This window comes from Nothobranchius furzeri, chromosome 5 (genome assembly GCF_043380555.1).
Source record: "Nothobranchius furzeri strain GRZ-AD chromosome 5, NfurGRZ-RIMD1, whole genome shotgun sequence".
NCBI lineage: Eukaryota > Metazoa > Chordata > Actinopteri > Cyprinodontiformes > Nothobranchiidae > Nothobranchius > Nothobranchius furzeri.
In genome coordinates this window covers 45,373,165-45,401,131 of record NC_091745.1, presented here as the reverse complement: position 1 = coordinate 45,401,131, position 27,967 = coordinate 45,373,165, and the positions used below count along the sequence as shown (strand labels likewise).

General features: G+C 42.2%; 2 protein-coding genes across 8 annotated transcripts in view; one reads left to right on the top strand and one right to left on the bottom strand.

Annotated features, from left to right (window-relative positions):
- The window catches only part of cobl (cordon-bleu WH2 repeat protein), a 91,521-nt gene that overhangs the window by 60,855 nt on the left and 2,699 nt on the right, over nucleotides 1-27,967 (bottom strand). For 4 of the 7 annotated variants that reach the window (XM_070550804.1, XM_070550807.1, XM_070550806.1 and 1 more), the window contains exons 3-6: nucleotides 6,511-6,705; nucleotides 3,390-3,600; nucleotides 3,061-3,099; nucleotides 1,868-2,096 (exon numbers count right to left, since the gene is read on the bottom strand). In XM_070550804.1, the coding sequence (XP_070406905.1) occupies nucleotides 1,868-2,096; nucleotides 3,061-3,099; nucleotides 3,390-3,600; nucleotides 6,511-6,705 (674 nt within the window). Of the gene's footprint in view, nucleotides 1-1,867; nucleotides 2,097-3,060; nucleotides 3,100-3,389; nucleotides 3,601-6,510; nucleotides 6,706-7,670; nucleotides 8,891-27,967 lie in introns of those variants that run through there. The other 3 variants (XM_015949145.2, XM_015949148.2, XM_070550805.1) reach the window with 2 other exon arrangements.
- Nucleotides 6,712-27,370, top strand: LOC139069829 (protein NYNRIN-like). Its single transcript, XM_070550813.1, has 2 exons — nucleotides 6,712-6,873; nucleotides 19,826-27,370. Exon 2 carries the CDS (start codon nucleotides 20,909-20,911, stop codon nucleotides 21,512-21,514), a length of 606 nt encoding a protein of 201 aa, XP_070406914.1. The 5' UTR covers nucleotides 6,712-6,873; nucleotides 19,826-20,908; the 3' UTR covers nucleotides 21,515-27,370.

Below are 27,967 nucleotides of genomic sequence, written 5' to 3'. Positions count from 1 at the left end.
CGGCTGCATTGACCCTGGACCTCAGGAAACAGAGTGGGCCAACACCGGCAGATGACATGGCACCCCACACCATCACTGACGGTGGAAACTTTACACTGGACCTCATGCAACGTGGATTCTGTGCTTCTCCGCTCTTCCTCCAGACTCTGGGTCCTTGATTTCCAAAGGAAATGCAGAACTTGCTTTCATCAGAAAACATAACTTTGGACCACTCAGCATCAGTCCAGTCCTTTTTGTCCTTGGCCCAGGCGAGACGCTTCTTGCGCTGTTTCTTGTTCAAGAGTGGCTTGACACACGGAATGCGACACCTGAATCCCATGTCTTTCATGAGTCTCCTCGTGGTGGTTCTTGAAGCGCTGACTCCAGCTGCAGTCCACTCTTTGTGGATCTCCCCCACATTTTTGAATGGGTTTGTCGTCACAATTCTCTGCAGGGTGCGGTTATCCCTAGAGCTTGTACACTTTTTTTCTACCACATTTTTTCCGTCCCTTCACCTGTCTGTTAATGTGCTTGGACACAGAGCTCTGCGAACAGCCAGCTTCTTTAGCAATCACCTTTTGTGTCTTGCCCTCCTTGTGCAAGGTGTCAATGATTGTCTTTTGGACAGCTGTTAAGTCAGAAGTCTTCCCCATGATTGTGGTGCCTTCAAAACAAGACTGAGGGACCTTTTAAAGGCCTTTGCAGGTGTTTTGAGTAAATCAGCTGATTAGAGTGGCAGCAGGTGTCTTCTATATTCAGCCTTTTCAGAATATTCTAATTTTTTGAGATACCAAATTTGGAGTTTTCATTAGTTGTCACTTATGAATATCAAATTTAAATGTAATAAACATCGGAAATACATTGGTCTGTGTGCATTGCATGAATATAATGTACAAGTTTCACGTTTTGAATGGAATTACTGAAATATTTTCAACCTTTTGATGATATTCTAATTTACTGGCCAGCACCTGTATTTGTGTCTTCTTCAGCAGTGTATGTATGGCGGACTGCCCTGTTGACCGACATCCTTAGCGGAGATAATGTCACGTTGTCTGTTGTCCAATAGCATGCTGAGGCAGTTTAAAAGACAACTGTAGATTCCGCCCGACAACTAAACTCTGCCTATGGGTCGTGGCCAGACTATATATTCACATATATAGGGTGGCCTTCTAGGCTACGTAAATATAGTCATCAACATAAAACCAGATTATAGATTTTTGAATTAACAAAGTAAGATGCCTCCACACTGTCCTTCTCCTAGGACCAGTTTATAATAAACATGCATGCATGAAAAACAACTGTAGTTTGTGTATTCCCTGGGATTACTTTCACACTTGTACACACCTGGTCAATAATCTGGTCTTAAAATAGCTGGCTTTTATAGATGGCTTTTAGTTAATTACAATAATTACTTCTTTGTTTTTCCTTTTGTTGTTTTACTGAATTTACAATGAAGATTCTGGGAATAAAACATGCAGAGTAAATGTGAACATGACATTTTTTGTTTTTTTAGAAGGTTGTTTGAGACCTTTGGTGATCCTTTCAACTGAGCAGTTATAACATTTAAAACTAGAAAAACAAAACAAAATGCTTTATTTGACTCATAATTACAACCAAGTTTACCAAATCAAATAATGGTACAACAGCTAAGAATGCTTAAACACCAACAGGTAGCCATGTTATCTTTCATCTGCCTGAATCAGAGCATGGACATTACCCAGAACATTTACAGATAATAAACAGACTCTATTGACCTGCTTTTATATTATAATAATTTAAAGTCAGACTTCATTAGGTCTCAATAAATCAAACAAATGTAAGCTAGACTATTGACTGAACCCAGATAATTTCACTACAACATGTTGTGACCCACATCACTAAGGCTTACCTAGACTCTTGTCGTGCGCGTAGAGCTCCTTGATGCCCAGCTCCGTCAGAGACTTGTCCAGCTTTAACTCATGACGACTGACGCCGTCTTTAAGGAGCAGGACGTGTTCAGGGTCAAAATCACACTTTTCACAGATGACTGGTGTCAACGTCTGGAGAGGAACCAATGGGTTGACCCGTACTACAGCCTTCTGGTTGCCGTGGTAATTGACCATCAAACGCACTGTTTTCTGATGAAAAAAAGATGCAATAAATGACTAAATTCTAGAGTGTGTTCTGGTGTAATTCTAATTGAAGCTGTCGTGGTCCATGGACAAGTCGTCATAAAATTGTACAAAAGGAATTCTTCAGTAAAATAAATTCTACACAAAACTGGGAGGAACTCTGCTGAATACACCGGAAAAAAAGACTGATTGATAGAAGGAATAAAATAACCTTTCATGGATGAGATACACCTAAATGTTTGGTGTGTGGAGAATAGAATAACGAACCAACACCGTTGCTGGCTGCGACCAGCATAATGGGCATCAAACGCACAGCATTCAACAGATAGGAAAAACAACTGTGGCTGTAATGAATGAAGCTAGCACTCACAGGCCTCCCTACTTCCTGCTCTACTGTTGAATTCTCCAAAAAATACTTTTTATTTTCATTTTGTGTTGATAAAAAGACCCCCCAGTCTCACTAGAAAGAAACATTTTAAAACAGCAAGAGTCACACTCTCCATTGCACACTTCCCTTATTGTCACTAAAAAGATCCATTAATTTATCCAACTGTGCACACAGCAGGAATCATAGCAGTCTGATTTCAACCAGTCAGAGAAAAATCCCAAGGGAAAAAAATGACAGACAGCAGTGTGTGAAAGGGTGCTGGCCCCTGGTCGGAGGTCAGGTGAAGTCAAAGGAAGGCAGAGCAGCCAGTGAGCCCCGAGAAGGGCAAAGAAATAATGCATGGTAACTAAAGGTAAGGGACTCATTAAATATTCAAACCTTTAGTTGAGATAGAAGGAGAGGCAAAGAAAAGGAACAGACAATGAAACAGATGCAGAGTAAAATGGATATTTGTATTCAGCAGGATGAATGACAGCATGAGAATGGGGTCCAGAACAAAATGCACACCTTGAGCTAAAAAGAAAAGACAAAAAAAAAACCTGAATCCAGTAAGCAGGTTGGTGTTGCCAACCAGCTTCCTACCTTAGAATGAGCTCTTATAGGTTTCACTGGCTTTGTCTCCTGCCAGGGGTCATCGGTCAAAAGGAGAGAGGGGGAAAGGCATTATATGGTGCCTCAAGGTGATCAATAGACCATCATTTTTCTTTCAACAAGGATGTTGTCTCATCATTTAGACTGCATCAATAAGTTCTGATTCATGCAAGACCCAAATGTCTCTGTACACAAGCAATCCCATGAGAACCTGTTTGGCTGGCTAGATTTAATAACACTACTAATTTTATTCAAGTAGGTTTACCTCACAAAAAGTAGAAGATGTAGTGCAAACAAACAAAGGCTTCACTGAAACTCACCTCTGGCACCTTGGGCGCTGGTCTACGCGGCGCTTTCTCCTCTGCAACTTTCTCCTTGATGAGCACACAGGCCACGTTGAGGGAGCCAAGCAGTGCGTTGGGCTTGAATCCCAAGGAGTGACCTTCTGGTGAAAGAAGCTCCAGGGTGTGCAGAGATGGGTTCAGCTGGTGGCGACTGCACACCTCGACGAGCAAGTCCATCAGAGCTTTACTAAGAGACAGGAAAAGACAGAAGTGTGTGTGTGGTGTGTGTGTGTGTGTGTGTGTGAGTGTGTGTGTGTGTGTGTGTGTGTGTGTGTGTGTGTGTGTGTGTGTGTGTGTGTGTGTGTGTGTGTGTGTGTGTGTGTAAGAAAGTACCACAAGGAGAGAATGAGGACAGAAGATTAAGTTACAGCAGCTGTCTTACCTTCAGCTCCATTTAAAAACAGATTTACTCTCACTGATGAACTCAGGAAACAAATGTACGAACATCATTTCCAGGTTATTCGCTGCTACTTTCTAAAGGCTGTGAACGCAGCGGCTTAAATGACGATGTGGCTCGTACATGGATACGAAGTGACTATAAGGCTGCTCAATTTCAATGCTAAAGAAGACTTTAGTGGTTTTAATAGACAGGAGGGAGATGAAGATTGCAATCAATGACGATTCCAGGTGGGCTACTGTACCTTTAACCAGCTGTGTCACAGGCACTGGTTGGAAAAACATATTTACTGTATACATTTAGGCCATGTTGTTTGTTAAATTTACATATTTTATTAAAAGTAAAAAATAATCTTTCTGTATATCTCATGTTACAACGTGATCACCTGTGGCTTATAGACAAGTGCAACCTATATTGTGTTTATTTTTATTTTTTGAGTTAGTGGGAGTCGGCTTATATTTAGGTGCAATCAACTGTCTGGAAAATACAGCAGATTACCAGAATTTATGTTTTTTTTTTTAGCTAAAATACATAAATAAATAGAAGACACTACATTTTGGCATGCTGAATATTTGTTTAGTTCTAATATTGGATATGATTGACATGTACTTAGGGCTGCAACAAACGATTGTTTGGACCATCAATGAGTGAAAAACTGCTAGGAAACATTTGTTTCTCTCCTTCCTTTACTTTAACAACAGAACATGATTAGAAAACAGTTCAATTCAATTCAATTCAAAAATACTTTATTAATCCCAGAGGGAAATTGATTGCTGTATTAGCTCAGAATAATAATAATAATCAAGCCATCAAAGAGTTGTTGTATATTACAATGGCTGTTGGCAGGCAGGATCTCCAGTAGCGGTCAGTGTTACAGCCAAACTGAAGAAGCCTCTGACTGAAGACACTCTTCCGTTGTCGGACAGTCTTGTGAAGAGAATGCTCAGGGTTGTCCATCATTTTCTTGATTCTCTGGAGAATCCTTCTTTGCATTATCTCCTCCAGCGGTTCCGAAACTGCCGAAACTCTGGCTGAGTCCTTGAAAGGGCTTGGAGTTCCTCCATCTTGTTGGCCAGTGAGCTCACATTGCCCATTATGATCGATGGAAGAGATGGTTTGAATTTCCTCTTTCTCTGTCTCCGTTTTGCTCCCGCTCTGCATCCACGCTTCTTGCGTTTTAGCTCATTTGGGATTTGCGGCTTCAGTTGAGGTATTATTTCAGCCTTTCCAATGTTATCAGCTGCTCCTGATTGTAAACCAGGTTGTTGCCATGGTTACACATCATAACAAATGCTCAAAAAGCTAAAAAATAGCAGTAAAAATCCTCCAAGCTTCACAGCACCAGAAGCAGAAAAGTAAAGTGTCCAAAAAAATACAGTTTTTCTTGAGAAACTAAAAGAAAAAATGCCCAAGAAAAGGCAAAACTTAAATATAGTCAACAGAGCTACTCCAACATGCAGCCACCCAGAGCAGTGCAGTTCCGGAAAAGAAAACGAAAAATAGCGTGCAATACAACATGCAATTAACTAAATATATACATAATAAACTACGATCCATAAAATCTTATGTGTTTCATTAACATGTTCAGTAGTAAGCTACTGGAAATGCTAATAACATGTAATTTCTACTGCTGTAAAAACGTAATGGTGACATTATGTACGTGTTAGCAATAATCCAAATTAAATGATGCTCACAGATAGATGCGTTTGTGATTTACATGCTACAGTGGTTTGCAATAATCTTGCAGTGGTGTTGAGCAGAACAGAGCTTTTTCTGTGCGCGCACGAAGCGGTACAAGTGGTAATGCTGCTGGAATTCGTAATCGTATCTTTCTCAGCAGCAGCACTGCAGATGCTCTCCATGTCCAAAATGTGCGTAAGCTAGGTCCTCAGTCGACTTAAAGTTGTGCACATTTTTTTGCTAAGTTTTCTTTTGTAAATCCCAAAGTTTGCGTGGAAAGTTGCTTACGCAGTTTTCCGACCCCGTTTTGTGTGTAAGCAAGCTTGATAAATGAGGCCCCAGATTATTTGCTCCTCCCTCATGGTTTTCTCTCATGTTGCTCCGAGTTGCAAATCAAATGCACTTCCCAAACAATGTTGCCAACTGAGCAACTTTGTCGCTATTTCTAACAACTTTTCAGTCTTTCGCGATCGTCTTTTGTTTGCACAAATTACCTCATCAGTGAAAAACTAGTGAAGTCTAAATGTCTGACAGGTTTATATGGTCATGTCTGAATAAACAATTTCAGTTACAGTTTCAAACATTTTCTTTCAATTTTACACCTTTTCATTACCTCGAAATAATCGCATTGAAATTCAAGCATTCTGAAGAATTTCAAGCACCCAACGCCTGCATGTAATAAAAACAGAAGGTTATTAAAAAGAAGCTTGTTGCTTCTTACCAGAGGCAACCCCAGTTTCCTGCCTGAATGGATAAAGACTCATTAAAGAGAGCATGTCAGCTGACCCTCTCTGGAACAAAGCATGTGCATGAGTCCCCTTCCCAAGGCCTCGCTAAAACAAATAGCTCTCATATTGTTGGTAGGACGACTGGCAATGTGGACTAACTTACATCATATAATGGCCTAGCTAAACGTGAACTTGTATTCTAAATGCATCAATTCCAATAACTTATGAAGAAAACTTGTAACAAATGAATTCCTGCATCAGATTGAAAGAACAGCCCTCTGGTTTAACTCACCTCCCATCTTCTGTGACAGACGTCTGATACCCATGTGGTAGGGTTAAGAGGACGTCTACAGTGGGCTTTAGTAGGTTCTCCTTGGCATCAATGGCTGATGCCCCTCCCCCATCAGGTGCAGAGTTTCTGAATAAATTACGTGGGGCAGGTTGAGGGACCTGTGGCGGAGGTGGGGCATGAACTTTCATTCTCCTCCTGGGTGATAAGGACAAAGGAAGAAAATATTCTTGGAATGTTATACATTTCTGGTGTTTGTTGTTGCATCATGATTGCATATTTATTTATGTATAGCATGTTAATTTAAAAACCATCTACTTGATTAGTATAAATTTGTCCAGGAATGATAAAACAGCAACACATTTGGTAAGTAAACATTTATCCTGTTCAAGGAGATCAAAACAGTTACTGGAGTTGATTAATTATCAAGAAATGTTCTGATCCAAGTCTGGGTTGCTTTCCTCTTGAGGTCTGTGCCGGTTACATAACACAACAATGAATACATAACATCAGAAGCGGACTGTGTACCAATGGCATCTTTTTGTCTTCAGCCCAAGCTTTTGCTTCATTTAGATGGTTACTGACAAGCCGAGGATCAGTTTAGTTTACCATCAGGGTGTTGCTGTGGTACGTGATCCTGAACTGACTCACATTAATAATCTAACCATTTTCAATAACAACGTCCATGTAGCACACTTCATGTCAAATACCTCAAACTACAATCAACTAGTCTGGTCACAAGACTGTGCTTTCAGCTGAAGCCCAAAGATTAATGATCAGCCCAGTTTAAAGGCAAACAACATTTCTTATCAGCTCTCGTTCTCTAAAGTAGTTGAAAAAAATCATTATGTTCAACAAAAATCTAACCTCAGGTAATGGTTCTAATATGAATTGTAGCTTTAAAACTTTATAGCAGTCATCGGTTTTGTAAACCCAACTAAAAGAAATGTTAATTTTTGAAGTTTTAGATAACAACTTTCATAAGATCCATCACAGTTTTAAATTCAACAACAGTTTTGCTGACAAAACATTGAAAAGGCCACATGTAGCTCCATCAGTATGGGAAGGACATCAGTGGCATGAAAACAAGCAGATGATCATCCAGAACATTCAGTATGGAAACCTGACTTGAGTTAGCAAAAACCAAACATTTCAATACAAACCTCTCTTTGACTGTTGCTGCATGAAAACAGAAGAAAAACAGTCATAAAAAAAACCCCATCCCTCTGATGACGGTTCTTAACGGGTTATTGCAAAAAGGCCAGACCACCAACAATCCCCTCCAAAGGATTCAGAACACTCTGAAACAGAAATAGGTTAATTAAAGCTATATTCCAGTGCTGCAAATTCCAGAATCCTGTGACGTTCCCTTGTCCAGGGCCAAAATCGGAACCGGAGATGAATACACATCAACACTGAACAGAAAGTGGACTCTAACCTGGATAAGGTTGATCATTGACAGGTAGATGGAATTAAGCTAACCCTTACCCAGACGGCCATGATGGTCATTAACACATGCAACGCAACTGCCACAACCGGCTTGGAATCGTATCGTCATCACCGACACAGCCGCTATGTTGGCAGCCTCAGAGTCCTAACTTGTTGCTCGTTACTTCAGACAGCAAAACACTCAGTCTTGGTCTTGCAGCATTATTTAATCTATTATTCATTTGATTGTTTATTATTTAACCACGGTAAATCGTTGCTGTGTTGTGAGGTGCAACAGCGCAATGATTGCCAGGGGAAAACGTGGGAAACGGGTTACCTTGTGGCAAATCCACAGAGGCCAAATATCTTACAAGTCGGATCGCAGCTGTCAGGTGACCAAACATCACCATCCAGAGTGTTTGTGTGAGAGTTTATTCTCTGCATTTTAATTCTGGTAAGTTACAGATGTACATTTTTTATACATCGTTTTTTTCCTTCAACAGCGACACACCAAACATGGGCTACACACACACACATACCAGTAGGCTAATGCAGGCGCACTGAAACAACATAACTTCTGCTAATTATAAAGCACACTGAATTGCCCGTGTGCTTGAAATGTGTTACATAAATAAAGCTGCCTTGCTTTACACTTCTTCTATGGATTGACAATTTTGATTGTTTTACTAGAAAAATCAGCAAATGAAACATTTACCTCTCTTCCTGATGATCACATCTGCTCACACCACAAACACGATATCTGAAAATGTCAATTATGCAGAACTGCAGCGACAGCAAGTAGTCATCGGTGCTCGAGTCTTAGGTATTTTATGTGGATCCAAAGCTTTTACAATGCTGATTTCGTCCAAGTACCGGTCCCTGAGGCCATCAACATGTGCAACAAGGAATGCAATGCGTAATCACATGTGATCCCAAGCCCTATTAAAGCCTCCACCAACCTCTCTTCCATATTTAATCTACTAGAAGCAATGACTTATGTATTTGTCTTGCTTTATGTATATCTATATATCGATATCTATCACTATCTATCTCTATCTCTATCTCTATCTCTATATATCGATATCTATCTCTATCTATCTCTATCTATATATATATATATATATATATATATATATATATATACATACATACATACATACATACATACATACATTCATAAGGGGTGGTCAGTGGCCCCCCAAGGCCCCCTTCTGGTTCCACCCTGCCTAGTGAACAACCTAGCAACATTTCTGGGGACTCTAAGCTACTTTCTCTTTACTTTTTTCGCCAATATTCTCTGCAGGCCAGCAAACCACTCAGCTGTGCTCTGGACCGACTAATGATCTGCGTGTGTGCAGCATGATCACTTTGTGTCAACTGACAAGTTATAAAGTTTTCTTGATGGAGCTCACTTGCTAAAAAAAATATCGTTTTACAAGCTAAAAAATGCAAGACACAGCAAGGCGTATCTGAAGTGGATTTATATTTTATCAGGACTGCCAAGTATCACGCTCACCGCGTTCTCACACTAATTAATACTAATAGTTCTATCTGAGCGACACGTTGCATCGTGCTACTGCACACATTCCCTATGGCACCGCACGACAGGGCTAAATAATTATGCAGCAGGTTGTGGAAGTTCAACATAGACGTTTATTTGTTTCTATTTATTTTTATATTACAGAAGTTTGCACTGTATAGCTGTCTTTTGTTGTCAGTATTTGGAGCCTTGGTTGGGTATGAAATGGGTAAGCTTTCATAAGTTAAACTTCAGCCTATACCCCTTCAGTCATAAACTATGAGCAAGGGTATTGGCTCTTTTACACAAGGAATCAGGAACTGGTTTTCTGATCATCTTGTTTTTCTGTTTTCATTTATTTTCTTTTTCTTTGATTGTGCTCTGTGCATTTTTATGTCCAAATAACTAACTAAATAAATGAAATCAATGTTCATTAAACATCATGTTAAATTTTCGAGATCTTAATTTAAGTCAAAATATTTGTGATTACATTTTTGTCATAATCGAGCAGCCCTACTTAGAGATGGGTAAAGTGTGAGAATGTTCCCAACGGTCTTCATCTCTACAAAGGTAAACAGAAGCCGGCTCTGTGGGTCAGAGATGGGCCCCCGCCAGGTTTAGCATAGTGAGCTAGTATCCTCCTCTCTCTGTCTCTCTACAACATTTCACTCCCTCACTCTCCCTTTTCTCTCTCATCTGGACAAAGACGCCTTTAGGAAAAGTCTTGTCCCCCCACAGAGTTGGAATCAGCATAAATGGTGAGAGAGAGAAACCAAGAGACGCAAGAAGGAAAAGCAGGAAACCCTGCTCTGGCACAGGGGGGCAGTAAGTGCTTTGTTGTTGCAGGTACCAGGTTACAAATGGACCCTTTCAGACACACATTCTCAGAGAAAGCTGTTAATGGATCTCAGAGCCACATAGTTCTTTCCACTTGACTAAAGAGTTTTAACAAGGACACTTTTCTATCACCGTTGTCAAAAAAAATCAACCCTTTTCTTTGTAAACCTTTTGCTGAGGTTTGCAAAGTTTAAATATGATAAAATATCTGATTTCTTACAAATGAAGTTTTAAGTGTTACAATAAAAGATGCATCTCAAAAATCCCCAAACTTTAGCAGGTAGGGTTGGGAAAGTGGTGCTATGGCCTAAAGGTAAGGCTGTGCAATTTATCCAATTTTATCACTTTAACAGAATTAGTTGTCAACTGGCTGCAATCCAATATTTCTGTAATTTTACAGACAACGCTCATGTTTTTGTGTATTCACAAAGGAGAGTGTTTTTTGCAGCCTCTCCTGTCTGTGTGATACGAGAGAGAGAGAGAGGTAAGTAAGAGGGAGCTGAGATGAGCTGCAGGCAGACAGGAAATATACAGTTAACTCTGTTAAGTTAATAGCAAAGCAATATCTAAGTGATCGATGTGATTTGGGAGAATAACTAACCCTAACCCACTCCCATCAATGAAGAGATAAAGTAAGATAGACCTCACTTTCAGAAATGAACATGAACACATCAGCAGAAGAGAGATGTGATGTTATTTTAGACTAGAGCAAGTTGTTCTGCTATAAAATATTAATAAAGCAATGTTTATTGAGGCAAAACATCAAGTAAAAAGAATTAAGTTACTTTTCTGTTGATGCCTTCAGACATCCAGCTGCATGATAAAAAGTGACTTCATTACAAGAAGCTAAAGAAAGAAAGCTGACAAATAATAATATTTATAATTTAGTATCAGCGATGTTTAGCCTTGGACTCTCGGCTTCAAATATCCTTGAGTCAGAGACTAAACCAAAACATATTAGACAAAGTCTAAAAACAACATGTATGTAAAACAACATGCTTGGTTTTGTCTACCCCAGGTCTAAAATAATAAAGTATACACATTTTTTCATGTAAGCAAACAGTAAACCACATAGCCATGGTCAAATAATCCCTGCTGAAGTCCTGGAATCATTAGAGAGGAACTAATGAGGCACCACCCCACCAACCAAGTGATAAAGAACTTACCACTTATATGCTCTTTTATGTTTATTTATTTGGCAGACGCTTTTATCCAAAGCGACGTACAATTGTGAATCTATAGGGCATGTCGTGATCTGTGGGGGAAACGGGGTACCCGGAAGAAACCCACGCTTGCATGGGGAGAACACGCAACTCCGCACAGAAAGGCCACAGCCGAGTTTCAAACCTGCAGCTTTCTTGCTGCAAGGCAACAGTGCTAACAACTGCGGCACCGTGCAGCCCACTTTTACACCAAAGTGATGTCAGGGACCAGCGGTAAAGGGCTGCTCACCTTCCACAGTCCAGAAACTGGACCTGAACACAACACACAACACACAACACACAACACACACACACAACACACACACACAACACACACACACACACACACACACAATCCTGCTTTCCTGCCAGCATACCGCGTGGGTGTCATGGAGTCCCCATGACAACCTATATTTACAACACTTGACTGCAGATGAGCGTAGACCTCAGTTTACCAGCAGCTGTGGACTTTGAATACACTCTCACAAAGGGAGGGTGAGTTAAAGACACAAATGCCAACAAGGATGGAAATAAAGGCAACAAGAGAAGTAGATGTTCTTGTATAGAAGAAATAAACATTTTAAAACTACTGAAGGACTTGTTAGCTGTTGCTAAGCATACTTCCGCCTCATTCAGCGTGCCTAGATATTCCTTTTACTAGGCATGCATTGAAAAAGCCCCATCCCAGTGCAATGCAAGTACATTTACTGTTAATGCCAGCACGTACCTGCCGTTACAACTGAAGAGCAGAACATCACAACAAATTTAAACTCTGTATATATAAATCTAAAACTGGGACCTTCACACAGATTCCTAATTTTTCCTATTTTATCCCCAAATTGAAGTGTTTAAAACTTTCTGATGGCATTTAAACATCTGTTAGCATGTTTACTGATCAGCACAGAAATAATTAACAGATATCTGACATTCCTTCAAGGTGACTTGCAAAGTTCAGACCTAAAGACAGATTACAATGACCTCAAGCTGAGCTCAGCCATTAGATATCAAGTTGTGTCCACTTCACACCAAAAGGAGGAAGTCCACTGACTTGAGCACCACTTCATTTTATCGTGTCTCTCCCAGGCTCTCCTTTTCAACACATGTAGTCATTCTGTCCACTTGTGACCACTGACAAAGAAACAGGCGGTAACGGTTCAGCACTAAACATGCTCCAGGACTAAAATAGTTCCCCAGAAATAGGATCAGGCAGCAGACTTAACAAAAGCACCAGAACACCTGGAAAAAAAACTTTGCTTTCTTTATGAATGGGCATTGGAACATTACTTAAAGGTGGAGTAGACCATCTTGGGAAAAACATACATGTTACGAAAACAATTCACAAATGCAACTCCTTTCTTCAGGCGCCCCCTTAAAGTCACAGGAAGAGTTATAACACCAGACACATGGATATGGTCTAACGTTTCTCCAACATGTATTCCATTTTCATTTGCTGGGAAATTTTGGCCTATTTTAGAACAACATCAAGAAATCTTAATTAGTCTGTTGACTATTCCTTGAGCTGCTTGTCCAATTAGAAGGAGCTCCCTCTGGAGACTACAGGAAAACACTTAAGCTGCAACCCTCTGGGCTCATTTTTCCTCCCATTTAAAAAGTAACTAAAAAAAATCTGTGTTCAGTTTCACACTTAGCCAAGAGTATTTTCAATTAAATTTTCACCACACAGGTAAAAAGAACAACCTTTAATAGACAATTGTTGTTTAACTGGTTTAGTTTTTTTATTTATTTGCTTCTTGCTTCTTCTACAGCTACAATAAAAATATTTAACATGTCCAAATTCAGAACAACCTGTTCTTCAACCGTCTGCTGTGCCACGGTGCTTCATCTGTGTGTGATGATTCCACCCAATCTGCACACATGCAGTCCGTCTGTCTTCCTCTCCGACAACCACGCATACCACAGTGACAAACACGGGACAGCAGGCATCCAGAAATACATCTGAGCTGCTAATAACAACTGAATGAAAAGAACAAAACATCTAAAGCTACTGTAGATACTGTAGTTGTTAAAGGGCCTGATATTTAAGACCTAAGAAACTAAACGGTGTGTAAACACAGCCCATCCAGATATTTTAAAGGTTCAAATACAACACAGCATAGCTTTGGAGTGAATGTTCATTGCTGCTCTGACTGAACACAACCCAACAACCTACCGACTATTCTTTAGGAGAATAAACATCTGCTTATAATGTTAACATAATCAAAACTGTATTTAATAAACTATGTTTAGGGGTTTAATTAGTAAGTCCTTTGCTGAAATTTCTTGTAAACACTTAATGTAGAAATAGTTATAGCATATTATTTTAATCTATTTCATCTATTCAGTGTGTATTTCTGAGCCTGCAAACCCCAGGAAGTCCCAAATCCACACCCTCCCTCTTTAAAAACAGGACGTCTGCTAAATGGATGCAGATACGATCAGCAGCTGAGTATCGCAGCACTGCCAACGATGCCAAATCTCAAACGCTCTCTCTCCCTTGCCTGTCTCAAATTTCAGAGGAGTTTAATTTTACTCATCATAGAAGAAACCTACATTTCCAGCTGTGACCAGATGTACACCTCCCTCTTTCCTTACAGAAACTACAGCATTTACTTAAGCGATAGTGACCACATAAACTTCCGTTTGGGAAAAGACATCAGTAATCGAGTATTTAAGGATAGGAAACACATGACATTCAAATTCTATTTCAGGACTGACTGGACTAGATATTTTTGTCCAGTAGGTAGGGTAACAAGCAGGGTAAACAGGGAAACAGCTAGTAACACTTGCCCTCCCTTTACAGTGACAACATGCTAGCAAACTGAGACGAGATGCTGCTGGTATTTATCTCTGGATGTATGCGGAGAACAAATACATTATTATATCCCAACCATACTGAATTTAAAAAGGTGTAATGGGACAAATGCAAGAGCAATAGCAAATCTTTCTAGAGTGTGGCCAGTTGGCATTTTGAAAAATGAGTATATGTGGAGCTTTGGGTGAAGTTATTGTTACTGGGAATAAGGACTGTGTTCGGAGTTGGTTTCAAATTAAAGTGGTCAGAAAGACGATGTGTGTCTTTCCTGGCAATAGGAGGCAGTACATACCTAAATCATTGCAAACAAACAGTATTTGTGTGTTTGAGTAAGACTTTACCAACAGATGGCCATTAGGGTCAAAAATCCCTGGGAGCGCGACCTCCAGCAAAATGACAAAGACATCAGAGCCCCTTTCATCACTGGCGACGAGTGAAGAGGTAAGTGTGTAAAACAACAACTTTTATGAACGGCGAAAGTTTTGTATCAGTTTGTTACAAATCAGTAAATGAATTTTGTCCTAACAGGCTTCTGTAGAAGGAAACATGGCATCTAACAGGGCATTGCCCAAAGATTTAGACCCGCTCCCATGTATTTTAGATCCGAGTTTTATGGGTATACAGTGCTCAACATAAAGAAGAGGGCAGCCTGACGGAGTTCTTTCCCTCCCGACGCAGCAGCTGGCAGTTCCCCGTTCGCCAGCTCCTCCTGTTCGACGTTGCCATGGTGCTTTCTCCCCCCCCTCACGGAACCCCTCCGGCCGAGTCCCCGAGCGGTCCAGGGTGGGGCCAGGACGTGCAGCCGGCTGTGCCGGCTCAGAACACACGTCACAAGCACTCACATTGTTGTTTTTTACAAACATGTCACGCTCAAGGAGCATTAAAACGTTCGCTGCCGCATCCAGACAAATTGTCAAGGGCGCAGCAAAAATCAATAAAAATGTTACCCATGAGCGGTCCCAGGCGGGGTCGGCCCCTGGCGGACATTCTAGCCAGCCACGGGTCGTCCCCGTACGCCTGGGCCGTCAAAGCACAAAGCCCCCGCGCATGCGCAGTGGTTGCCACGAGCACTGCTGCCCCACAACCTCTGGGGGGAGCTGGTGCTCCGTGTGTCACGGCTGTGTCACCGCTCTCCACTCACATGGAGGAATGGACAGCGGTTTCTGCTTCACATTGGGTGATAAGAACAATTTCGAGAGGTTACAGGCTCCAATTCGCCTCAGTTCCTCCTCGATTCTCCGGCGTAGTGTTCTCCCACGCCCAGGGGTCGTCAGCTCACATCCTTCAGGGAGAAATCTCCTCCCTGCTGGAGAAGGGAGCGATATGCATTGTGCCTCCCGATCGGTCTCAGAGCGGTTTCTACTCCAGGTACTTCCTGGTCCCGAAACGGGGAGGGACCGGGATTCGCCCGATCCTGGATCTGAGGGCCCTGAACCGATGCCTCAGAAAGTACAGATTCAAAATGCTCACGCTCTCATCCCTTTTGCGTCTGATTCACCAGAGCAACTGGTTCACCTCAATCGACCTGAGGGACGCATACTTTCATATTCCCGTGTACCCTCCACACAGAAAATTTCTGAGGTTTGCCTTTCAGGGAGTGTGTTACGAATACACCGTGCTCCCATTCGGCCTCTCGCTGAGCCCGAGGGTGTTTGTCAGGTGTACGGAGGCAGCGATCGCCCCTCTGAGAGGGAGGGGCATTCGGCTGGCCACGTATTTAGACGACTGGCTCCTGCTGGCACGGTCCAGAGAGGAGGCAGCGTCAAACACGCTGGTTGTGATCCATCACTTGTGTGGTCTGGGTTTCAGAATAAACTGGCAGAAAAGTGCTTTACTCCCCTCCCAGAAAATAACCTTCCTAGGTCTGAATCTGGACTCAGGGGCGTTCACGGCCTGTCTCTCGACACCGCGCGTGGACGCGCTCTCGCTCTGCCTGGCGCGCTTCCGCCTACACAGTTCGGTGCGGTTTGCGTTATGCCTCAGGCTTTTGGGTCTCATGGCGTCGGCTATTTCAGTGGTACCACTCGGCCGTCTACACATGAGGGATTTTCAACGCTGGGTGGCTTCTCTGGGTGTCTCTCCAGGGCGCCACAGAGCGTGCAGGGTGACGGTCTCTGCAGCGTGCGTCGCGGCGCTCCGCTGTTGGCGTCACCCCTCCCTCTTGGCACAGGGGGTGCCTTTGGGGTTGGTTATCGTGAGGAAAGTGGTCACGACAGATGCGAGCCTGTCAGGTTGGGGGGGGGGGGGGCTCTTGTAGGGTCGCTCTGTCAGGGGTGTGTGGAGCAGAGAGCTCTGGGGGACACACATAAATTATCTGGAACTCCTCGCGGTCTTTCTGGCCCTGAAGCGCTTCCTGCCTTTTCTCTCCGGCCATCATGTCCTAGTGAGAACAGACAACACCACGACTGTGGCATATATAAACCGCCAGGGGGGGCTGCGCTCCATGCGGTTACACACGCTGGCACGCAGACTGATCCTATGGTGCAGCAGGCATCTCCTCTCAATCAGAGCCACCCACGTCCCGGGTGTTCTGAATCGGGGGGCGGATCTGTTGTCCAGAGGGACACCCCTGTACGGGGATTGGAGCCTGCATCCAGCAGTGTTGGAACAGATTTGGATCCGGTTCGGCACAGCCGTAGTGGATCTTTTTGCCTCCAAGGAGAATGCTCAGTGTCCTCTGTTCTTCTCCCTGCGCGACCGAGACGCTCCACTCGGCGTGGACGCGCTGGCGCACGACTGGCCACGGGGTCTGCTTTATGCTTTCCCCCCAGTGGCCCTCATACCATCCACCTTGCTGAGGGTACGAACCCAGCGCCACGCTCTCATTCTGGTGGCCCCATTCTGGCCAGCCATGCATTGGGTGGCGGACATTTTCCAGCTCCTGGAGGGCCAACCTTGGAAACTGCCGCTTCGCAGGGACCTGGTGTCCCAAGCGGGAGGCTCGATCTTCCACCCTCATCCAGAATGGCTGGCCCTGTGGGCCTGGCCCCTGAGGGGTGCGGGCTAGTGTCAGCAGAGCTGCCCCAGGCAGTCATTCGAACCATTCAGAATGCTAGGGCCCCCTCCACTAGGTCCCTATAGGACTGTAAATGGAGGGTGTTTGAAGCCTGGTGTCAGGGCAGGGAGGTCTCACCCTTCCAATGCCCGGTGAATGTCATTCTGTCTTTCCTGCAAGACTTGTTGGATGGGAAGAAGGCTTTCTCCACCATTAAAGTGTACCTAGCAGCCATTTCCGCCCGACACTTGGGTTTTGGGAAGAAATTGGCAGGTCAACACCCCCTGGTGTGTAGCTTCATGAGGGGCGCGTGCAGGCTTCTCCCTGTGTCTCGACCCCTGGTGCCCTCATGGGATCTGTCCTTGGTGCTGTCGGCCCTCTCCGGGCCTCCATTTGAGCCTATGGACGGCCTGGACCTTAAGATCCTGTCTCTTAAGGTGGTGCTACTCCTGGATTTGGTATCTGCAAAGCGAGTTAGTGACTCACAGGCTCTCTCTGTGCACCCATCCTGCACCCAGTTTGCACCAGGTGACATGAAGGTGTCCTTGAAGCCCAACCCTGCCTTTGTGCCAAAGGTGGTGGGCTCCTTTTCTCCTATTATCCTCACAGCTTTCTACCCACCGCCCTTCTCCTCTCCTGAGGAGGAGCAGTGGCACAAGCTGTGTCCGATTCGCACGCTCAAGGAGTATGTGAATCGGACAAAGAACCTTCGCAGGGGGGGCCAGCTTTTTGTGTCATGGGGTGGGCCTCGTAAAGGGAAACCCGTCACAAAGCAGCGGCTTTCCCACTGGATTGTGGAGGCTATTTCTATGGCTTACTCCTGTCAGGGCATTCAGGCACCTGTTGGGCTCAGGGCCCATTCTACTAGGGGCCTGTCTGCTTCTTGGGCCCTTTTTCGGGGGCTGTCAATCCAGGAGATTTGTGCTGCAGCAAGTTGGGCTTCTCCACTTGCATTTGCACGCTTCTATAAGCTTGATGTTTCAGTCCCTGCAATGACTCACACGATTCTGAGTGTGGGGTCTTTGGCGGGCCAAGACGTATCCCTGTAGGTTGGTGATCGCTGGATAAGCTGTCTGGCAATACGGGAGTCTCCATATCCCATAGTGAGACATCGAAACGAATGTTAAGAAAGAGAACTTTAGGTTACTGTCGTAACCCCGGTTCTCTGAGTAACATGAGTGAGATGTCTCACCAGACAACCCTTCTTGCTGGGCGAAGCAAGAAGAGGTGTTTATCTTGAATAGTGTGTGCGTTGGGACGCTTGCTACTTATAGTAGCAGGGGGATGCGTACGTCACGGTCACTGGCCAATCAGGATTGGCGTATTGAGATAAGTGCTTCTGAGGAATCCGCGGAGGGGCGTATCCCATAGTGAGACATCTCACTCATGTTACTCAGAGAACCGGGGTTACGACAGTAACCTAAAGTTTTGTTGCGGGGTGTATTTATCTTTGCTTCAACCAATTTTAGTAAACCTGAAGATTTTGTGATCTAAATTATATTATTACCTTAATTTCATGTTATGGAGTTAAAAAGTGTTCAGTAAAACCCAGCCTTGTGAAACTTCTGGAAATTGTTCTTTTGTTTATTAAGCTGCTGATTAACCTGGTACTTTTGAAAGGGGGTCAAGTCAAGTCAAGTTTATTTATATAGCGCCAAATCACGACAAGAGTCGTCTCAAAGCACTTCACATAATAAATATTCCAATTCACAGTTCATTAAGCCAATGGTTAATGGGTGTACTCATTTATGCTGAGCACTGAAAGCAGCCAATATTTTTGCACAACTGGGCATAATTTTATTCATTTTAACAACATTTTGATGGATATTTCCAGAGATTATTGGTACAAACTACACATTGTCACTTTAACCTTTTAGACAGCACAGTAAAAAATACCAAACACACACAAGCAAGGGAGCTGTAAATTCAGAGATCACTTGAAACCCTTCCTTTAGACAAATTCTCTCCGTTTTACAAGAGTGTTGCTTCCTTATTGCTTCAAAAAGCTCAAACCATATAAAACCCACCATACTAAAAAGCTTGTTGAATTAACCTCATTCAGCTCAAGCCACCAAGTCACACCTACTGATAAACACCCCAGGTCCAGACATGCAGAGGGAAACATCACTGCTAATTAAGAGGCTTGTGTGTGCTGCAGACTTCAATAAGCAGGACTTTATGTACTCTGCTCTCAATTCAATTAACTCCCAACATGCTTCAAATCAAGGAGCAAACAAGCCTTTTTCACAGAGACTGCATTTTATTAGTGGTAAATATGAACACTTGTTACTATAAGTAACAATATCACTGATGTCAAACTTTAAAACTGCTTTATGAGAAGTCTCCAAACTCACCCGATGTGTCCTGCTGCTACCTTCAGAGACAACTTAGCTGAGTTAATGTTTTCAGAAGACTGACATACGTTAATATCTTCTGTTAATTACTGTAAACTTCCTGTTTTGTCTCACCCAGTCTTTGGTTTCCATATTAAATTAATCTACAGGTGGTCGATTTTTATTCTCCAGTTTACCCAACATGCATGTCATGGTTGTGGGAGGAAACCAGAGCAGCCAGAGGAAAACATGCCAACTTCACAGAGAAAGACCACAGCCAGGAATCTAACCCAGGACCTTCATGTTGCTAGGTAAGAGCCATACAGGTCACAAATCTTAAAAATAATTAATCCCAGAGGGAAGTTCATAACCAACTGCACTATCGTTTCACTAGTATTTGAGGGTTGAATTGGCTGGCATTTGTCTTTAACACAAATCCTCTTACCCAGGATGTTTTAATTTGCTTTGAACTGCAAATAAATTACATTTAACTCATCTACCAAGAAAATAGCAATGACAGTTTTTACTTTGGGCATTTCTATTCATTTGGGGGATAAGGGTTAAAGTTTAATGTAAATTAAGAAAGCAAAATTAACAATGTAAATTTTATGGTAATGTAAGGTTATGAAGTTCATTATTTTCAACTCCACACAGCTGCCCCCTGTGCACAATAACACCCGTGTAGAAAAACCAAGGTCGGGTGTTCCTCAGACTGTTTACATTCCAGGAGAAGAGTCCGAAGGAGGAGAAGAAGCTTTACTTAATCAAAGTACTTTATTTGTGATTAAAATTATTAAGCAAAACAGATGTTGATCAACAATAATCAAGTGAATGATCTGTGAAATAAATATGTCATGATTTATGTTTAATGAAAACAGGACTACTGCACAGACATACTGATCCTCATCTCCATAGAAACGCATGACACATTGTTCCAACCAATCAGAGCTTTCGGCTGCCGCAAGAGAATCTGGTGTTGACTTAAAGTGTCCTATCCCGTTTACTGAAACTTAAAACAATTCAGAGATATAAAACAAGGCAACGCCATTTTAAGCTCAGTTCCATTTTGACTTCAGTTCTATTCACCGTCATTTTAAAGAAAAGCACAGCCTGGCCAGATGTGTTTTCTTCTTTAAACTAAGAACTGTGAAGTTGGAGATTTTCGTCGTTTAACAACCAGACGACGTCCTTTCAAAATAAGAGCACCTGCTGCACATTAGCCACCGGCCCCAGTCCTCTGGACAGGTCGAAAGGGTGAACCGCACGGTTATTAGCATGCTAAAAAAGTATGTGAAAGCTAACCACCGAGATTGGGATGTGAAACTTCCGTTGGTCCTCATGGCCATACGCGCTACCCCTCACGAGTCTACAGGTGTCTCCCCGTTTGAAATGATGACGGGCAGACAAATGACCCTACCGCTTCACCTGCTGTATCAACGACCGGTTCGGTCCGACACAGCCCCGGCTTGTACGAGCGGCCAATACTTGCAGGACCTGAGAACTCACCTGCTTGCAGCATTCTCATTCGCACAGGCATCTCTGGAAAAGTCAGCTGAAGGCAGAAAAACTTATTACGATAAGAAAGCCTCACATTCCGAACTCGATGTAGGTGACCAGGCCTGGTACTACATTTTCGCTCCCAAAACGGGTAACAACAATGCGACCTCGGGGAAGCTGGCTAAGAAACTTTTGCCCAGATGGTCGGGTCCATACCTGATTACAGATAAGATCTCTCCGGTCGTGTATCAGATCAAGATCGCCGACAAAAACAAGGCGCCCGTCTACAAATGGGTACACAGGGACCATATCAAACTGCACAAGGGTCCCACAGATTTGGCCGATACCAACAACAACAATCCACTGACTTCAAAAGGGGGGTGATACGTCCCATTGGTTCCACAGAATTCTATCTCTGATTACACAAATTTGTTTGTTTGTGAGTATACATGGTTGTCTTTCCTGTTATACGTCACGTGCAGACTTAAGGTGTGTTGAGACGGACGTGCTGTGGGCTCCTGGAGTCAGGTAAACGGCCAGGTAACAGTGAATGGGTTAGGCCACATAGTACTGTTGTCCAAAATTTTGTTTTTTTTTATCTTTACTAATCACAATTCCTTAGGGGTACATTAACATGAACATGATTACTAACCGCTGATTTACATTTTAGTACTAATTTACATTTCTGTTTTTTTATAGTACCTTTGACCAGTTGATTTTTACAGTGAAAATTATGTTTGTGATTATCAATTCTTTGATTTCTCCTACGGGGCTATGACCAATTTTGCCCCTGTCCTGACAGCGTGTATTTACAGTGAGGACTCACTGATACCAGTTAGGGTTCTTTCATTTTTCTGCTTCTCGCATCATCCCTTTTTGCATCTGACACAGACAGGGCTGCATCCATTTCTTCACTTCATGGGTAATTACACATAAAACTAACACATAGTACAAAAGGCACTCATAGAGTTAGGTTTTTATTATTTTTATTTCTTTGATGACATGAAATGCACTTTTGTCGTGTCTGCATTGAAGTGCCTACACTGTGCTCTCTCTCCTCTGCTGAGCTTGTGAGGATCCTGCTTCCTGGGGGTGGATCCGTGACTCGTCATCTGCATCGACTACTCCTGGGTGGTGCTCCGGCTCGTTGGCCTTGGACGACTGTGGTTCCGGCATGGCTGCTGGGACACCTCATTCGTTGGGATTACTGTCAACTGCTCTTCCCTTTTTGTGGGTTACGATAAGTACTCTTTCAAAGTTCAATTTTTACTTGGAATATTACCCTGCCTGCGGATACAACAATCGATTTTTAATTGGAATACTACCCTGTTCGTGGATACGTTCAAGATTTGCTCCTGCTTTGCTTTATTGCCCGTGAGGATATAAAGTTGCTGTTGCTTCGTTTATGGCTTCCATGGGGAATAATTAATAACCTGCTGACTTGTGTTCTTCCTGAGGAGTATGCGAGACTGTTCTCCGGCGTGGGGTTCGTACCTCACCACAGATGGCTGTTCCCTTGGGATCGCATCCGGTTCTGTTGTCAAGATTCTTCATAACTTGGGTTTGTTCAACGACCAAGTGGTCTCTTGAAGGACCACATTGACCTTGAAAAGGGGGGATATGTAAGGTTATGAAGTTCATTATTTTCAACTCCACACAGCTGCCCCCTGTGCACAATAACACCCGTGTAGAAAAACCAAGGTCGGGTGTTCCTCAGACTGTTTACATTCCAGGAGAAGAGTCCGAAGGAGGAGAAGAAGCTTTACTTAATCAAAGTACTTTATTTGTGATTAAAATTATTAAGCAAAACAGATGTTGATCAACAATAATCAAGTGAATGATCTGTGAAATAAATATGTCATGATTTATGTTTAATGAAAACAGGACTACTGCACAGACATACTGATCCTCATCTCCATAGAAACGCATGACACATTGTTCCAACCAATCAGAGCTTTCGGCTGCCGCAAGAGAATCTGGTATTGACTTAAAGTGTCCTATCCCGTTTACTGAAACTTAAAACAATTCAGAGATATAAAACAAGGCAACGCCATTTTAAGCTCAGTTCCATTTTGACTTCAGTTCTATTCACGTCATCCTAAAGAAAAGCACAGCCTGGCCAGATGTGTTTTCGTCTTTAAACTAAGAACTGTGAAGTTGGAGATTTTCGTCGTTTAACAACCAGACGACGTCCTTTCAAAATAAGAGCACCTGCTGACGCCGCCGAACGGTACCGGGGTCGACCCTCCAGACGGGCTTTGAAACGTTGCGACCGCTGCACCGACAGCTCCAGCGTACATCCGAGGTTCTTGGACTTGGCATTTCCTGATCTACCTGGGAGGCCCCCACTGGGTACGTACACGGCAAAATAGCGGCTCATGTCATCACTTTATAAGCCTCGTGATATCTAGTCATAACAAAGACTACCAGATTCAATGACGTCATCCTAAAGAGTCTGAACCAACCACACACACACACACACGCACCAACACAACATCCAAATCCATTTTCATCCATCACAGAGTTAGTCCTGGTAGATTGTTTAGAATTTATAATCAAGAAATTAAAGATTCTCAAACGATCCCATCTCTCTCTCTTTCCTTGTCTCAAAGTCAATACAGAGTGTTTAATTAAACTCCCTGATGATAAAAACAGCCTATTCTTCTGTTTATAAAAAGTGATCTACTTACAGTGTATTAAAATGCAACTCTAGATAGTTACATCACTTCAATTCCGTTACAGTAATAATTCAGGAATTTTTGTTTGACTTTTTAATTCAAACATCCCCCAAAACCATTTCATTGTTTGTTTACCTTCTTATGTTTATTTTAATGTATTATTCAATATGATTTATAGACTAAAATGTGCAGTACCAAGCGGTCGACCTGCAGGTAAAAGGCTAAAGAACTCTTCTTTTTTTGGATAGTCTCCTTTTTAGATTTTGACCATGAGCTCAAATCTCAAATTACCATGGCAGATTTACAGAATGTTGATCTCTGAGCCCGGGATGTCTAGCACCTTTCAGGCCAACATTTCTGCAAGCATTTATGTTAGTTTGTTTAGTGAAGCTAATTCTGAAGAAAAATCCCTAATTTCTTTAAAAATCCTAACGGTGTCGTTCACAGAAGCCTGTTTCAAAACACAATAGTGCCACTTTGCTGCAAAGCAGAGGTGGGATCAGGGAACCTTTGGTCATCCAGAAGTGGCCAGCCTGGTGGCAGTTCAATGTGACACGATCGTGTTCTCCACAAAAGATAAAGTGATGACGATATAAAAGGGGTATGGGGGCAGTCTCCGGCGGTCACAGACCTTCCATTAGCTTGGGCGCAACTTGTTTGTATGCCAATTGAAGAAACGCTCCTTCGATTTTCACAGTTTTTACACAAACTGTCTGCCTATCTGTGATCAGTTCTAAAGAGCAGAAGCTCCCGGATCCCTACATTGCTTCAGTTTGCCATTTCAGTGGATTCTGCTTACAAAAGCAAGACTGACTCCTCATGTTTACTTGCATTTTCAATATTGTTGCAGGGTGGATTTGGCAAACATTCCACATATGATCATGACATCACTTTCTGTTGCACGAAGGCATGATGATCTTTAATGAGAAGTTTGCAATTGGGGTAATATTATTATTAGGCTTGGCACCACAAACGCCACAATATTCTCACCATGACACCACGGCGCATTCAACACACAGACCTTGGCAGCAGTATTACCCTGACTTGTTGCCATGATAAGACTGGGTTATATGGAAAAAATTCCTATAACAATATTAATTTCATCATATCAAGATACATCGTGAACAAATCACTATTTATGTCAATCTCTTATGTTCTCTGCTTCTATTAAGTGAGATTTGAAGATAACATGAATATTTTTACTTTAAAGTTGTATTTTCAAAAGATGAACATTTCAAACATTACATAAAATGTTTTTGACCAATAAAAGAGGTTTGTTTTAAACTAACATTTTCAAGCATTTCAGGAGAACAGAACTCAAAACAGGCTTTGCAATATAAATTTGTAAACTGTCTGCTCATCAACTCTTTACAAATAAGCAATACAGAAAAGAAATAAGTCAAAAAAACAATGTTTTATATCAGTGAAATGTCAAGCAGCTTTAAAATAAATAAATAAAAATCTAAACTATAAAATAGACATCTATGCTCAGAAAGAGCAAAAGTTTAGATTCTGTATATCCTGCAGAAGGATAAAGCTACACGAACAAAATTGTCCTGAAAAGGTTATAGTTCACCAGTGAGGCAATATTTTCACTCTTACAAGTCTGACAAAAAACAAAAAACAATGGTTTGCAACAGAGAATCGATAAAAAACGAGTCAACCAACTTGTTTTTATCATAAAGTAATGGCCTAACATGGCCAGGGCTGCACTTAAAATGTATTTTCTACATTCGGACCATTCTCTGTAATCCCTAGAGTTGGTTATGTGTGACAATCCCAGAAGATCAGCAGTTTCTTGAGTCTCTTAAGATTGTTATTCACACTGGCGGTAATGACACCCGGTTACGCCAATCCGCGGTCACTAAAATTAATGTTGCTTTGGTGAGTAAGTTTGCCAAAACAATGTCGGACTCCGTAATTTTCTCTGGCCCCCTGCCTGATCGGACCAGTGACGACATGTTTAGCCGCATGCTGTCCTTCAACCGCTGCTTGTCTAGGTGGTGTCCTGAAGACAACGTGGGCTACATTGATAATTGGAAAACTTTTTGGGGAAAACCTGGTCTGATGCGGAGAGACGGCATCCATCCCTCTTTGGATGGAGCAGCTCTTCTTTCTAGGAACATGGCCAGTTTTATTAGTCGTCCATGACAACCCAGGGTCCAGACCAGGAAGCAGAGTCGTAGTTTAACACCCTCCTCTGCAGCTTCTGTACTGTTACCCACCCACTACCCCATAGAGACAGTGTCCTGCCTGTGGCCAAAATCACACAGACTAAATATCAGACATAATAAAGCTAATCATGGAAATCTCAAAAATATTGGAACAAATTCAACTGAGCAGAGAACTAGAACAATTAAATGTGGGTTATTGAACATTAGGTCTATTTTTCTAAGACTTTGTTAGTTAATGACTTGATTTGTGATAATCAGATTTCTTTGCTCTCTCTCAGAATCCTGGCTGCAGCAAGAGGACTATGTTAGCTTAAACGAGTTGACTCCTAATTACTTAAATCATCACATTGCTCGAAGTACAGGCCGAGGAGCAGGAGTAGCAACCATTTTTCATTCAGACCTAATAATCAATCCCTCACCAATTAATAGTTACAGTGCTTTTGAACATCTTATTCTTAGTTTTCCTAATCCAGATTGCAAAACTGTAAAACCACTCTTGTTTGTAGTTTTATATCGTCCACCAGGCCCTTACTCTGAGTTTTTGGATCAGATCTCTGATTTTTTATCTGATTTGGTGCTAAATACTGATAAGGTCATTGTAGTGGGGGATTTCAACATTCATGTGAACATTGAAAATTATAGCCTCAATGTAGCCTTTAGTAATATCTTAGACTCAATTGGTTTTACCCAAAGAATACATAGCTCCACCCACTCATGCCATCATACATTAGACCTTGTGCTGACTTATGGCATAGAGTGTGAGGAAATAACGATATTTCCACATAATCCAGTCCTCTCTGACCACTTTTTGATAACCTTTGAGTTTTTTATAACCGAGTTCTCGAGACATGAAAGTAAATGTCACTATAGTCGGTCTCTATCTGACAACGCAGTTGCATCTTTTAAATCAACTGTTCCATCTTTACTGTCCTCAGCATCTCAGAGGCATGTAGCAGAGGGCAATATTTTTATTTCTAGCCCTAACTTTTACTTAAGCCTTCTCTGGATCCAGATGACCCAATGAATTACAGACCAATATCTAACCTTCCAATTTTATCCAAAGTCCTTGAGAAAATAGTGGCCATCCAAGTATGTCAGCATTTAAACACTAATGATCTGTTTGAGGAATTTCACTCTGGTTTTAGAGAGTATCACAGCACTGAAACTACATTAGTGGGAGTTACAAATGATATTCTTATGGCCTCAGATAAGAATCTTGTGTCTGTTCTAGTCTTGTTAGATCTCAGTGCTGCCTTTGACACAGTTGATCACAATGTTCTTTTAGAAAGACTTGAACATGTTGTAGGGATCAAAGGAACAGCGCTAGGCTGGTTTAAATCCTACCTGTCTGATAGATTTCATTTTGTAAATGTACATGACAAATCTTCTTCATACTCCTGGGTTACTTGTGGAGTACCACATGGTTCAGTGCTTGGACTATATTTACTATATATATATATATATATATATATATATATGCTTCCAATTGGCAAAATCATTAGACAGTGTGGGATGAACTTCCACTGTTATATTGACGATACTCAGTTATATCTATCCATTAACCCTGATGAACCTAATCGGTTAGCTAGATTACAGGCTTGTCTTAAAGACATAAAAGATCGTCCTGAACACTGTTGCTAACCATTTAATCATTCTCCCTCTCCTGATAATAACACTTTACTTTCCTTGACATTGAATGTGCTACTACTAGTTTACCCGTTTAATTATAGACTCACTAGGATAAATACAATAAAGTTTATCTCTCACCAAATAGAATATTTACTAAGAAATCACAATATAACCAGAAATAGAATAGAAACATTACTTGGTGTGTGTGTGTGTGTGTGTGTGTGTGTGTGTGTGTGTGTGTGTGTGTGTGTGTGTGTGTGTGTGCGTGCGTGCGCGCGCGCGTGCGTGCGTGCGTGCGTGCGTGCGTGTGCGCGCGTGCGTGCTCTGTCTTCTTGATCCCCAGTGAGTTGTGGAGG